Source organism: Microcaecilia unicolor, chromosome 6 (assembly GCF_901765095.1).
Source record: "Microcaecilia unicolor chromosome 6, aMicUni1.1, whole genome shotgun sequence".
In the NCBI taxonomy this organism is placed as follows: Eukaryota; Metazoa; Chordata; class Amphibia; order Gymnophiona; family Siphonopidae; genus Microcaecilia; species Microcaecilia unicolor.
This window is the reverse complement of record NC_044036.1, coordinates 288,710,770-288,726,117: the sequence shown is the minus strand read 5'-3', so window position 1 is coordinate 288,726,117 and position 15,348 is coordinate 288,710,770. Positions and strand designations below refer to the sequence as shown.

General features: G+C 46.0%; 1 protein-coding gene across 1 annotated transcript in view; it reads right to left on the bottom strand.

Annotated features, from left to right (window-relative positions):
- The window catches only part of SETX (senataxin), a 133,542-nt gene that overhangs the window by 46,433 nt on the left and 71,761 nt on the right, over nucleotides 1-15,348 (bottom strand). The window contains 2 exon segments of the mRNA XM_030206834.1: nucleotides 4,600-4,701; nucleotides 8,280-8,436. Of these exon segments, the coding sequence (XP_030062694.1) occupies nucleotides 4,600-4,701; nucleotides 8,280-8,436 (259 nt within the window).

The window sequence follows — 15,348 nt, the reverse complement described above, 5'->3', positions numbered from 1 at the left end:
TGTCCCCAAGCTTATTATCAGTAATATATATCGACCATCTCTATCTCTCACCACTCTCCGCACCTGCCACATGTATCTGTGTCAGTGCTATCAGTACCCCCTTTTTTTTGTTCTCTTTGTGACTAGATGCAAAATATATATCCTTATACCGCCCATGTCTACATAGCTTTTCATGTTTTGGCAGCAAGTGCGTTTCTTGCGCAAAAATTATATCTGCCCTGAGACGCAGTGCCTCCTTAAAAAGGAGTTGGCGTTTTGCCGGGGAGTTTAAGCCCTTTACATTGATAGTGAGTAAGTCAATAGTGCCCATCATGTCCTTCTTTGTTAGTGCCTGCCATATCCTCTCCTACTCTGTTACTCTCGTCACCCCTCTGCCTCAAAAGACCATATCTATCTTGGTGCAGCAGTATCAGTGTATATTTCCCCCCTCTATCACCATGTATCCCATTCCCATGACCGTTATCACCTGTCATATTTGGATCAGGTGTGTTGGGGTAAAATGTGACCGTCCCGTGTCCCTCCGCTTTCCAGTTAGCTATTTCTTGTACTGTTAGCCCTGCATGTGTTTAAACTTAGTTGAACATTTTAAACTCTTCTCTAATGTAACATTAACACATTAACCTTTATATTCCTGCTTTAACTTAACAGTGGCATTACAGTTCACTTACTACCTCTCAGTCCTTAGTAGTAGCTATTCTGTGTGCGCCATCGTGCTTCTTCCATTGCAATGCCTCTTGGTCGCTAGATTCTGTGTTATCGATTTAAGTTCAAGTGGTCACCCGATCTCCACTTCTCAATGCAGTATCCGATTGCTGACGCTGTAGCCGTCCTTTTCCTTTTGTCACTCTCTGCCATCTGGGTCTCTCTCTGCGCGTTGACCCCATTTCCCGTCTTGGCGCCACCGTGGATTGCAACTCTTTGTCTGGGAATATCATTGCCGCTTCTGCCACCTCTCTGATTTGGTGTAATTTTCCTTCTTTATAGAAGCGCAGGGCAAAGGGGTGACTCCATCTATATTGAATGTTCTGCGTGCGTAGATATTGAGTGATCGGGCGTAGTTCTGCCCGTCGTCGCAGCGTAGAGGCCGCCAGATCTTGGTAAAGTTGAATCTGGTGTGTATCCCATTTGAAATTCGGCTTTTCTCGTGCTGCCTGCATTATTTTCTCTTTCAGTTTATAGTCCACAAAGCAGGCTATCATGTCTTTCGGCTGATTATTTCTGGGTGCTCCAAGCGCTCGGTGTGCCCTCTCGATTTGTATCTCCGAGGGATCTTTATCTATTTGTATTTCCTTTAGGATGGCGCTTGCTATTTGCTGCACAGTACATTCACAATCCGCATATAGGGGAATCTCAGGAATACCTCGGATTCTGATGTTGTGACGTCTACTGCGGTTTTCTATATCCTCCATTTTGTCCCATATTTGTTGGATGTTTTTCCTTTCCTCCGCTTGTTGCTCCGTTACAGATTGCAGCAGTTCACTTTGGTCATCTAAGCGCTCTTCCGTTTCTGCTACTCGCGTTCCTAATGCAGCAATATCACCTCTGAGGTCCGCACCCAACGTGATTAAATCAGAGCGTAAGGCTTTCAATTCTCCTGTTATTTCTTTTAGCCAGTCTCGAATCTCTAGGATTGGTTCATTTTCGCCCGTTAGCGATTCCTCTTGTGTAAAGAGGATCTGGGAATCCTGCGGTATCTGTTCTTGTTGATTCGGCCGCTCCTCCGCTGGGCCTTCCGCCATGCTGTTTTTTTTTTGTTGGTGCCGCGGCCTGTTGTGTCGACGCGCTGGATCCCGTGTACGCAAAACCCGCCAATGAGTGCTTTATTGTTCGAGCTGCCATGCGTTTTTCGATCACCTGATGTTCCGCTATTGTCCGCGATCGCTGATTTTATTGTAGCTTCGCGCTAACTGCTTGTATTTTCCACTTTTCTTCGTGGGACAGCCAGAGCTCTTTGCTCAAGCAGCCATCTTGGCTCGGTGACATCACTTCCCCCGTGCCCTAATCTTATTTGTTTTGCAAGCTATTAATTAGTTTTCTTAGGAACTTTATTCTCACTAAATTGCACTGTTCAAAAGTTATTTTATTCTGTATTAAATATAACTAGAACTGTGTAAAGCATATGGCCCTACTCTGTTTAATTGCTGTATTGTTTTGAATCATACTTTTACTTACTATCAGTTAAAGCTTTTCTGAAGCAGCAGGATACATCCCATGTGAACTCCCTGTGTACAGCCTGCTGATCTGCAATACTAGAATCAATGCTGATCCCTGATGATGTATCCATCTCCTGAACTGTCAGTCCATCAGAAGCAAAGTTTTTAAAAGGACACTGACTTGCCAGATTTCTTGCTGTCTATATTTATAAAACCTTATGGACTTTTTCTTAGTTTTCTATTTTTTTTATTATCTTTCTCCTAGTCCTTTGTTCTGTTATTTCCCATAAGATTCCCTGATACTAGTTTGCTGTTTTGTATTTCTTTATTTTGTATCCTGTGATCAGATTTGTTAATATGTTAATTACCTCCTGTAATTGTATGGCACTTGATTATCTTCTTGCATCCCACTGTCGACTTTGTATTGTTTTAAATAGTCCTGACTGTTGCACTCTTATTGTTATTTGTACAAATATTATAATGGACAACATTCATAATCTTACCAAATTGCATATTTATGCTTATGCTGAGGTTCTTATTCTTAGCTATCACTGTCACTCCCCCACACTTTCTTACTGAAGAACATACCATTGATTAAGCTCCTGGGAGGAGTAGCCTAGTGGTTAGTGCAGTGGACCTTGATCCTAGCTCTTTGAGTAGGGACTGTCTTTCTTCTATGTTTGTGCAGCGCTGCGTATGCCTTGTAGCGCTATAGAAATGCTAAATAGTAGTAGTAGTATCCTGGGGAACTGAGTTTGATTCCCACTGCAGCTGCTTGTGACTCTGGGCAAGTCACTTAATCCTCCATTGTCCCTGGTACAAAATAAGTACCTGAATATATGTAAACCACTTTGAATGTAGTTGCAAAAACCTCAGAAAGGCGGTATATCAAGTCCCATTTCCCATTCCGCCTTGCTTATTTTCTTGTGTAATATTGATTATAACAGGTCTTATGTTCTGTATTCTGTTTCCTGTGATATGACTGCATGTTGCCAAATTATGGCTTCTGCAGCTACAAAGGTAATGGTAGTCCATGCTCCAGCCCAGATTCCCTACTTTCATGTTCCCTTTCAGGGGTAGATACAGACTATAATTTGTTTTGGGTCCATCACTTACTTCTCTGTCTAATGAGGCCTCTAAAGCCTGAAGAACCTAGTCATAGTGTGGGCCTTCTCGCTTAGTTTAAGGCCCACAAGAGGGGAGTGTATATCATAAAGGCCATGAAAATGTGCAAACCATACATTTTTCTAGTTTTTATTATAAGCTGTTTTGCTCTCCTTGAGCTGAAAGCAGACTTAAGAGTTGCAAATGTGCTTTTTTCTGGTAAATACCTTTCTAAGGCTATAGAAATTTGTGGTTTAACACTTTGGCCTATACTAACTTGTGATAAGTTGCTGGTCAGCAAACTAAGAGCCAGAGACTCCTATGACTAAGGATGCCTGCTGTATCCAGATAAACAATCAGAAGGAGAAGTAAGGGGTGTGGGTAACACTGTAGGTTAAACCAAAGGGTGGAGGGGGCTGGTATGATGACTGGGCATACCAAGAACATTAGGTTAACTTATATCAAACAAAAACTTATACTTTATATGACAGATTTTAACCTGTCAAAAGCTGGAACTGGATTTTTGCCATAAAAGGAATAGAATATTCCGGAAAGATGCATATTCATTAGGTAGGAAGGGTAATTATAATTAAGATAATGATGAAAAGAAGAAAAAAGTATTTAACAGGAAACAGAACTGAGGATGGCGAGCCTCAATGTGCCTACACTAGCACATGGACATATTGACAGCTCCCAGGGAAAACTCTGTTTTTATTTGCTACATATGATACTGTATTGGGAGTTTATTTGTTACTATTTCAATAATTACTGATTGGCTTCTTTGACAATTTGAATAAACATTTATTAAGTCTAATAGTTATTTAGTAGCCAGAGTTTTTCTTGCCTGGAGAGTAAAAGATTTACTCTTTCAGAAGGTTACTTCTGCTGCAGAGGCAAGACAGAAGTATACATAAGAAGAAACAATTTCCCTTTTAAGCAATAATACTAGCAAAATACGTGTTTTTAGCCAATCTTAATAATTATAATTGTTAAAATCTCCATTTCTAACATCCAGTCTATGAAATTTATACAAATAAATGAAAGACTAGAATGGTCATTCACTCAAATGAAACTACATAAAGGGAATGAACCTTCTGATGAAAGTTTTGAAAAACGTACTTAAAACTATAGTAAGCCTGATACAACTACACTTCAACACCTCATGTCTGCATCAATGGCTAAAAACTTATGTCAAAACAAATGACAATTTAAGAAGTGCTTAATAGGCACTGTTCATCATAACAGTGTAAATGTCAAAAAATATTTTAACTCAAACCAGAAAATAATTAAGTTTCATAACATTATGACGAGGCTAGGAGAAGAGGACAAGAACATCACTTACCCATTTTGTGGTTCACCCTATAATCCAGACTAAACTTCACAACATTTTTGTCAATAGCCTTCTCTGAGCCGAGGCGCACTAAGTTAATGTCTCCACAGTTACCTGTGCACAAAGCATACAAGTAAGGGGATTTCAAACCCACGCTCAAGCAAGTTCCAATTCAGATACAATAAGAACATCAAAGGTGCCAAACTGGATCAGTCCAAAAGTCCATGAAGCTCTACATACTGTCTCTGACAGTGGTCAACCCAGGTCACAAATACCTGGCAGGATCTCAAAGATTAGATCCATTAGTTGTTTGTCATACCTCAGCCTACAGCTAATAATAATTATGGACTTGACAAAACCAGTTTATACCTAGCTCTACTAATTGCCTTGACCACATCTTAAAGGCAGTAAATTCCACTACTTGCTTGCTTTATTTATTTGGATTTAGTTACTGCCTTTATGAAGAGATTCACCAAAGATGGTATACAGCAAGTACAGCTTGACATAAACCCCCTATTTCTGTAGAAGTTGACATAAATTGTGCATGCAAATCTAGGTGCATGCAATTTAATTGAACAAGCTAATTAGCGCCAATAATTGGCTTATTAACAAGCAATTATTGGAACTCAAGTTAATGAAACTTTATGTGCCCAAAATTTATATGAGATTTGAAAAATGGGGCATGGAAATGGAAGAGGTCTAGGGCGGAACAGGGACATTCCTAAAATTAACAAGCATTGTTATAGAATAATGGGGATATGCACCTAACGTAGGTGCGTGTATTTGCATGTTTGTGCAAATGGCAGCACCTAGTTAGGCACGATTCACAGGCATAAGCTCTATTCTATAAACCACACCTAACTTTTATGCATGGCTTACCTTATAGCGCTTTTTTTGGCATCATATATAGAATCTAGCCCAAAATGTACAATTTTGTAAACAGTATAAACAATAGTAAAATGACCAAATAGAAGCATGAATACAATCAACAAGGGTAAACTTGGAGATGGCAACCCAGTAATAGAACTAACATGAAACAATATCAAAATATAAACATTTAATAGCACTGTAAAACAATCAATAATAGAAATATAATAAATGTCATCCAACTACAAATGATACCTTAATAGGCAGCATCAAAGAACATTCATATATCATAGATATGATACTTACAATATTACCACATTACAAGTGAAACATCTTAACAGGCATGCAATAGAACATTCAGATAACTGAAATGATGCTAATGCTGTTCGTACAATACAATACAATGAAACATCTTAATAGGCAAGAAGGGAGATAAGTGCAGCTGAGATATATAGACAGGACAAACTGAAGCCAAATTCTATGTACAACTGAATAAGATATGAGGAAGTGGTCTATGTTACAGGCTGATTGAGACCTTTAATTTTGTTGGCAAATCATTGCTGGTTAGTGGGAAGGCTTGCTCTGTTGTGGGGTCTGCAGTACTGTTTACTATTTTGATTAGCTGCTTGGTTGATTCTGCAGCCAGTTATAATGTGTTGTGAGAAATGTTGTTTTTTGTTATTAAGGCCTGGTAATTGCCATTTATTTCTTACAGTCTACATCATCTAGGTGAGATTTCCATCATTTTCTTTTTTTAAGTTTACATTCTTGATGCTTAAGGACTTGTAGTGCTTGGGAGAACCACAGGAAGCAATTGTGCATACAGTAAAGGGACTTTCTTTCATGGGGCCATTTCCTTCCATCTGTTTTAGGTGTCCTTTATAGAAAATGTTATTAAAAAATAATCTTTCCATGACATGGGTGTTCTTGATGCCACTAGCTTTATCAAATGCCAAGTGAAACAATTTGTTTTAAATATGCTACCTATTAGGCTTAATAGGAGAGTCCATTGGTCCTAGCACTATTTGAAAGTATAAATAATTGTTCCCTATCTGCTTCTTTCATGCCACTCATGGTTTTATAGACCTCTATCATATCTCCTCTCAGGCTACTCTTTTACAAGCTGAAGAGCTCTTACCTGTTCAGTCTTTTGTAAGGGAGCTGTATTCTTTTTTACCATTCTCTGTATCCTTTCTAATTCCACTGTACCTTTTTTTTCTTTTAGAAGGTGTGACTAGGATAAATAGGTCCCTCTTTTATATTATTAGTTGGTACCTGGGGCAATGGAGGGCAACATAACATCCTCAAGGTCAAAAGGAGCATCAATGGGAGAAGCAAGATTTTTACCCTGGCTTCCTTGGCTCTCAACTGACTGGTCTAAGAACTAATCTATTCCTTTTACTGTTTGTGTCCTTGGCTTATGATCAAGGGCACAAATCCAAAAGCACAAAGCTGTGTCCACTTGAACATATTCAAAATGACACAAAACAAAAAGCTGTATAGAGATATCATCATTAAAAGGAATGTGTAAGACCGAATGGGGGTAACTTGGTGCACATTACTGCTGACAAATGGCAGCCACTTGCTCCCAAGTCATCACATGCTTCAGTACAGTATTTAACCAGCTCTCTTGCAGGGACTTTCTCCACTTCCAAGCTTTATATTGTGAATGCTTATAGAAGCTAAAATGCCTGAAATTTTCAGAAAGTACTACAACCAGGGCTCATACCTTGCTTTAAGTTCTGAAAGTAGTAATATACTCAATTTATTCTCAATTTTCTAAGGAGGATTTTAGCCTACAACCAATTCTGGATCCCATTCATTAAGTTTACGAACACTGCTTTAGTACCTCTAAAAATTCTGAATGTTCCCTAGCATTTATCTAGAGAAGTGGTTCTCAACCCAGTCCTCAGGGCACACTCAGCCAGTTGGGTTTTCAGGATATCCATAATGAATATGCATGAGATAGATTTACATACCAAGGAGACAGTGCATGCAAATCTCTCTCATGGGCATTCATTATGGATAAACCTGACTGGCTGGGTATGCACCAAGGACTGGATTGAGAACCACTGACCTAGAGAGGCATAACCAGTCTTCTTTGACTTATTCAAAAACATTTCAGAATTTTTCTTCACTGACATTGGCAAAATGCTCCACAATTTCCCCGTAATGAATGTGATAGAATCCGTTCCTCCTTAGCCTAAAAGGATGCTCAAATTTTGTGGATAAATTCAAAGGATCATCTGCAAGATCCCTCTTTGGTCTACTTACATATTTGTATACTGTAATTAAATTCCCCTAATCATTTGTTTTTAAGGAAAACAGCCTCAGCTGTTTGACTAAACAAAAGTTTTCATGCAGTGCCCTTCTCTAATTTTTCTAATATTCGGATATCCTTTTGGAGGATCCATACCTAAAACTGATTGTTGTACTTGCAATGTGGCCTGATGAGGGGATGACACACTTGTTCCTTGCCTCCATGACTTGTTTAAATGTACATCAGCATGTGGCCAATTTTGGATGCTCCTGCTTGACTTTGCTCTAATCTAGCTAGTAACCACTATGTTCAAGTCCTTTCACTTTTTTATGACTAGCTGCCATTTCTGTCAGTGCTGTATTTAACCCTTCTGCACGTTCTCTCTCCATCTAGTGCTCTGGTTTCATACACAGTAGTTCTATCAGAATGCATATATAAAGATGTTTTTATAACTGTGCTCAGTGTCTGTCAAAGGAATCTCCTGTGTGTGCCACAGACTGCATTTCAGAACTGAAATTATTTACATAGCAAAATTTAAATGCAAAAAAGATGACCTTAGAAATACCTAAAGTATTGTTCTTGTCTCTGCATCTTGATTTGAATCCCAGGATTATCTTTTTCATGAGGTCATCGATTGCAGCATTGGATGGGGCACAAACCAGAACTCTGTTGCGTTTGTTCTTTGTGTTCAGGTTCTGGGCTGATATCTCATTACCATGATTCTGTTGATCAATCAAAAAGGAAGCACTCTATATTATATGATGACAAAACTGGCTCACTTTATACAAATCAGCATACACATGACAGAAACAGTTTCTTTTTTAAGCAATAATACTAGCAAACTGCATGTTTTTAGCCAATAATTGCTAATCACTTCAGACCATCCGACCTTCAAGAAGCGCCTCAAGACCCACATCCTTTTAGCCCGCAGCTCACTCTGTGATGACTTATCACCTACCCTCTCTTCCTTTTCCTCATCAGTTCTTTCTCTCTCCTACCTGTGCCCTTGTCGTACTTTGTACTATTGATATTGTTGTTTGCTTATTAACTACTGTACGCCACATTGAGCCTGCCGATGGGCGGGAATATTGTGGGATATAAATGTCATAAATAAATAATTAAAAATGGTAAAAAATCTCCATTTTACCTCTGAAGTGCTAAAGGGAATGCTACATACCTGTAGAAGGTATTCTCCGAGGACAGCAGGCTGATTGTTCTCACTGATGGGTGACGTCCACGGCAGCCCCTCCAATCGGAATCTTCACTAGCAAAGTCCTTTGCTAGCCCTCGCGCGCCTGTGCGCACCGCGCATGCGCGGCCGTCTTCCCGCCCGTAACCGGCTTGAGCCGGCCAGTCCCATATGTAGCAAGACAAGACAAGGGAAGACACAACTCCAAAGGGGAGGCGGGCGGGTTTGTGAGAACAATCAGCCTGCTGTCCTCGGAGAATACCTTCTACAGGTATGTAGCATTCGCTTTCTCCGAGGACAAGCAGGCTGCTTGTTCTCACTGATGGGGTATCCCTAGCCCCCAGGCTCACTCAAAACAACAACCATGGTCAATTGGGCCTCGCAACGGCGAGGACATAACTGAGATTGACCTAAAAAATTTACCAACTAACTGAGAGTGCAGCCTGGAACAGAACAAACAGGGCCCTCGGGGGGTGGAGTTGGATCCTAAAGCCCAAACAGGTTCTGAAGAACTGACTGCCCGAACCGACTGTCGCATCGGGTATCATGCTGCAGGCAGTAATGAGATGTGAATGTGTGGACAGATGACCACGTCGCAGCTTTGCAAATTTCTTCAACAGAGGCTGACTTCAAGTGGGCAACCGACGCAGCCATGGCTCTAACATTATGAGCCGTGACATGACCCTCAAGAGCCAGCCCCGCCTGGGCGTTAAGTGAAGGAAATGCAATCTGCTAGCCAATTGGATATGGTGCGTTTCCCCACAGCCACTCCCCTCCTGTTGGGATCAAAAGAAACAAACAATTGGGCGGACTGTCTGTTGGGCTGTGTCCGCTCCAGGTAGAAGGCCAATGCTCTCTTGCAGTCCAATGTGTGCAGCTGACGCTCAGCAGGGCAGGAATGAGGACGGGGAAAGAATGTTGGCAAGACAATTGACTGGTTCAGATGGAACTCCGACACGACCTTTGGCAAGAACTTAGGGTGAGTGCGGAGGACTACTCTGTTATGATGAAATTTGGTGTAAGGGGCCTGGGCTACCAGGGCCTGAAGCTCACTGACTCTACGAGCTGAAGTAACTACCACCAAGAAAATGACCTTCCAGGTGAAGTACTTCAGATGGCAGGAATTCAGTGGCTCAAAAGGAGGTTTCATCAGCTGGGTGAGAACGACATTGAGATCCCATGACACTGTAGGAGGCTTGACAGGGGGCTTTGACAAAAGCAAACCTCTCATGAAGCGAACAACTAAAGGCTGTCCCGAGATCGGCTTACCTTCCACATGGTAATGGTATGCACTGATTGCACTAAGGTGAACCCTTACAGAGTTGGTCTTGAGACCGGACTCAGACAAGTGCAGAAGGTATTCAAGCAGGGTCTGTGTAGGACAAGAGCGAGGATCTAGGGCCTTGCTGTCACACCAGATGGCAAACCTCCTCCATAGAAAGAAGTAACTCCTCTTAGTGGAATCTTTCCTGGAAGCAAGCAAGATGCGGGAGACACCCTCTGACAGACCCAAAGAGGCAAAGTCTCCGCTCTCAACATCCAGGCCGTGAGAGCCAGGGACCGGAGGCTGGGATGCAGAAGAGCCCCTTCGTCCTGCGTGATGAGGGTCGGAAAACACTCCAATCTCCACGGTTCTTCGGAGGATAACTCCAGAAGAAGAGGGAACCAAATCTGACGCGGCCAAAAAGGAGCAATCAGAATCATGGTGCCTCGGTCTTGCTTGAGTTTCAACAAAGTCTTCCCCACCAGAGGAATGGGAGGATAAGCATACAGCAGACCCTCCCCCCAATTCAGGAGGAAGGCATCCGATGCCAATCTGCCGTGGGCCTGAAGCCTGGAACAGAACTGAGGGACTTTGTGGTTGGCTCGAGATGCGAAGAGATCCACCAAGGGGGTGCCCCACGCTTGGAAGATCTGGCGCACCACTCGGGAGTTGAGCGACCACTTGTGAGGTTGCATAATCCTGCTCAATCTGTCGGCCAGACTGTTGTTTACGCCTGCCAGATATGTGGCTTGGAGCACCATGCCGTGACGGCGAGCCCAGAGCCACATGCTGACGGCTTCCTGACACAGGGGGCGAGATCCGGTGCCCCCCTGCTTGTTGACGTAGTACATGGCAACCTGGTTGTCTGTCTGAATTTGGATAATTTGGTGGGACAGCCGATCTCTGAAAGCCTTCAGAGCGTTCCAGATCGCTCAAACTCCAGAAGATTGATCTGTAGATCGCGTTCCTGGAGGGACCAGCTTCCTTGGGTGTGAAGCCCATCGACATGAGCTCCCCATCCCAGGAGAGACGCATCCGTGGTCAGCACTTTTTGTGGCTGAGGAATTTGGAAAGGACGTCCCAGAGTCAAATTGGACCAAATCGTCCACCAATACAGGGATTTGAGAAAATTCGTGGACAGGTGGATCACGTCTTCTAGATCCCCAGCAGCTTGGAACCACTGGGAAGCTAGGGTCCATTGAGCAGATCTCATGTGAAGGCGGGCCATGGGAGTCACATGAACTGTGGAGGCCATGTGGCCTAGCAATCTCAACATCTGCCGAGCTGTGATCTGCTGGGACGCTCGCACCCGCGAGACGAGGGACAACAAGTTGTTGGCTCTCGCCTCTGGGAGATAGGCGCGAGCCGTCCGAGAATCCAGCAGAGCTCCTATGAACTCGAGTCTCTGCGTCGGGAGAAGATGGGACTTTGGGTAATTTATCACAAACCCCAGTAGCTCCAGGAGGCGAATAGTCATCTGCATGGACTGCAGGGCTCCTGCCTCGGACGTGTTCTTCACCAGCCAATCGTCGAGGTATGGGAACATGTGTACCCCCAGCCTGCGGAGTGCTGCTGCGACTACAGCCAAGCACTTCGTGAACACCCTGGGCGCAGAGGCGAGCCCAAAGGGTAGCACACAGTACTGGAAGTGGCGTGTGCCCAGCTGAAATCGCAGATACTGTCTGTGAGCTGGCAGTATCGGGATGTGTGTGTAGGCATCCTTCAAGTCCAGAGAGCATAGCCAATCGTTTTCCTGAATCATGGGAAGTAGGGTGCCCAGGGAAAGCATCCTGAACTTTTCTTTGACCAGATATTTGTTCAGGGCCCTTAGGTCTAGGATGGGACGCATCCCCCCTGTTTTCTTTTCCACAAGGAAGTACCTGGAATAGAATCCCAGCCCTTCTTGCCCGGATGGCAAGGGCTCGACCGCATTGGCGCTGAGAAGGGCGGAGAGTTCCTCTGCAAGTACCTGCTTGTGCTGGAAGCTGTAAGACTGAGCTCCCGGTGGGCAATTTGGAGGTTTTGAGGCCAAATTGAGGGTGTATCCTTGCCGGACTATTTGGAGAACCCACTGATCGGAGGTTATGAGGGGCCACCTTTGGTGAAAAGCTTTCAACCTCCCTCCGACTGGCAGGTCGCCCGGCACTGACACTTGGATGTCGGCTATGCTCTGCTGGAGCCAGTCAAAAGCTCGCCCCTTGCTTTTGTTGGGGAGCCGAGGGGCCTTGCTGGGTCGCACGCTGCTGACGAGAGCGAGTGCGCTGGGGCTTAGCCTGGGCCGCAGGCTGTCGAGAAGGAGGATTGTACCTACGCTTACCAGAAGAGTAGGGAACAGTCTTCCTTCCCCCAAAAAATCTTCTACCTGTAGAGGTAGAGGCTGAAGGCTGCCGGCGGGAGAACTTGTCGAATGCGGTGTCCCGCTGGTGGAGCTGCTCTACCACCTGCTCGACTTTCTTTCCAAAAATGTTATCCGCACGGCAAGGCGAGTCTGCAATCCGCTGCTGGATTCTATTCTCCAGGTCGGAGGCACGCAGCCATGAGAGCCTGCGCATCACCACACCTTGAGCAGCGGCCCTGGACGCAACATCAAAGGTGTCATACACCCCTCTGGCCAGGAATTTTCTGCACGCCTTCAGCTGCCTGACCACCTCCTGAAAAGGCTTGGCTTGCTCAGGGGGGAGCGCATCCACCAAGCCCGCCAACTGCCGCACATTGTTCCGCATGTGTATGCTCGTGTAGAGCTGGTAGGACTGAATTTTGGCCACGAGCATAGAAGAATGGTAGGCCTTCCTCCCAAAGGAGTCTAAGGTTCTAGAGTCCTTGCCCGGGGGCGCCGAAGCATGCTCCCTAGAACTCTTAGCCTTCTTTAGGGCCAGATCCACAACTCCAGAATCATGAGGCAACTGGGTGCGCATCAGATCTGGGTCCCCATGGATCCGGTACTGGGACTCGATCTTCTTGGGGATGTGGGGATTAGTTAAAGGCTTGGTCCAGTTCGCAAGCAATGTCTTTTTTAGGACATGGTGCAAGGGAACAGTGGACGCTTCCTTAGGTGGAGAAGGATAGTCCAGGAGCTCAAACATTTCAGCCCTGGGCTCGTCCTCCACAACCACCGGGAAGGGGATGGCCGTAGACATCTCCCGGACAAAGGAAGCGAAAGACAGACTCTCGGGAGGAGAAAGCTGTCTTTCAGGAGAGGGAGTGGGATCGGAAGGAAGACCCTCAGACTCCTCGTCAGAGAAATATCTGGGGTCTTCTTCCTCTTCCCACGAGGCCTCACCCTCGGTGTCAGACACAAGTTCACGGACCTGTGTCTGCAACCGTGCCCGACTCGACTCCGTGGAGCCACGTCCACGATGGGGGCGTCGAGAGGTAGACTCCCTTGCCCGCATCGGCGAAGCTCCCTCCGCCGACGTAGTCTGGGAGCCTTCCTGGGAGGCGACGGCAGCCGGCACCGCACGCGGCCGGAGACCTCACCTCGGGCGATGGGCCAGCCGGCGCCACGCTCGACGGTACCGGTGGCGCAAGCACCGCCGGTACCGGAGGGGTAGGGCGCAACAGCTCTCCCAGGATCTCTGGGAGAACGGCCCGGAGGCTCTCGTTCAGAGCGGCTGCAGAGAAAGGCATGGAAGTCGATGCAGGCGTCGACGTCAGAACCTGTTCCGGGCGTGGAGGCTGTTCCGGGCTGTCCAGAGTGGAGCGCATCGACACCTCCTGAACAGAGGGTGAGCGGTCCTCTCGGTGCCGATGCCTGCTGGGTGCCGACTCCCTCGGCGACCCAGAGCTCTCGGTACCGACATGGGAAGGGGACCGGTGACGATGCTTCTTCGACTTCTTGGAACGAAGCATGTCACCGGAGCTTCCCGGTACCGACGAGGAGGACGTAGAATCCAGCCGTCGCTTCCTCGGGGCCGAGGCCGAAGGAGGTCGGTCTCGGGGGGGCTGTACCGCAGGAGCCCTCAGGGTAGGGGGAGACCCACCACCGCCACCAGCAGGGGAATGGACAGCCCTCACCTGCACTCCAGACGAAGCACCACCGTCCGACGACATCAGCAGACGAGGTCCCGGTACCACCGACGTCGATGCAGCTATCCGATGTCTCGGCGCCGATGCAGAGGGCCGATGCCTCGATGCACTCGATGCACTGGCGGCCGAGGATGAAGCTCTGGACGCTGAAGACGTCGATGCACTCGATACCCCCGGTGCCGATGCCGACGAAGAGCCCGAGAACAAAACGTTCCACTGGGCCAATCTCGCTACGTGAGTCCGCCTTTGCAACAGGGAACACAGACTACAGGCCTGAGGGCGGTGCTCGGCCCCCAGACACTGAAGACACGACGCGTGCCTGTCAGTGAGCGAGATTACCCGGGCGCACTGGGTGCACTTCTTGAAGCCGCTGGAAGGCTTCGATGTCATGGGCGGAAAAATCACGCCGGCGAAATCAAAAGCCGAAATGGCGAAAATGAGCACCAAAACTTTGAGGGAGAAAAATCTCGACCGAGGCCGAAAAGAGGCCTACCCCGACGACGAAAGAAAACTTACCGGGGCAAAATCTGAAAATACGGGAAGGGGCAAAACGAAACCCGAGGGGGCTTCCGGAACACTTCCCGAACAGTTTTAAAGGATTTTCCGAAGAAAAAACACGTCGAAAAAGGACGCGCGAGGTCGACTTTCCGGGGCTCGACACGGCGAAAACACGACCGTACCGAGTGCGGACGAAAGAAGACTGGCCGGCTCAAGCCGGTTTCGGGCGGGAAGACGGCCGCGCATGCGCGGTGCGCACAGGCGCGCGAGGGCTAGCCAAGGACTTTGCTAGTGAAGATTCCGATTGGAGGGGCTGCCGTGGACGTCACCCATCAGTGAGAACAAGCAGCCTGCTTGTCCTCGGAGAATAGCATTTAAAGCAATTTGCCTACAATCTAGTTCATGCTACCTTCCCTTTCTGCATTCTTTCTTCCTGACTTCTACTGTGCTTTGTTTCTGACAAGCAATCAAGTGAAACGCTATAAGATAAGTTTACTTTATACTGCTTGAAAATTTCACTGGTGCTTAGCATTGTGGTGTGTACGATAGGCATACGCTTTGGACTGAGAAAAGTTTTTGTTTGCAACAGAGAATTTTTATATTAGCTAGATACTGGGGAGTTGGTGGTTTTCAAATAATATATTAGAAAATAAGTTA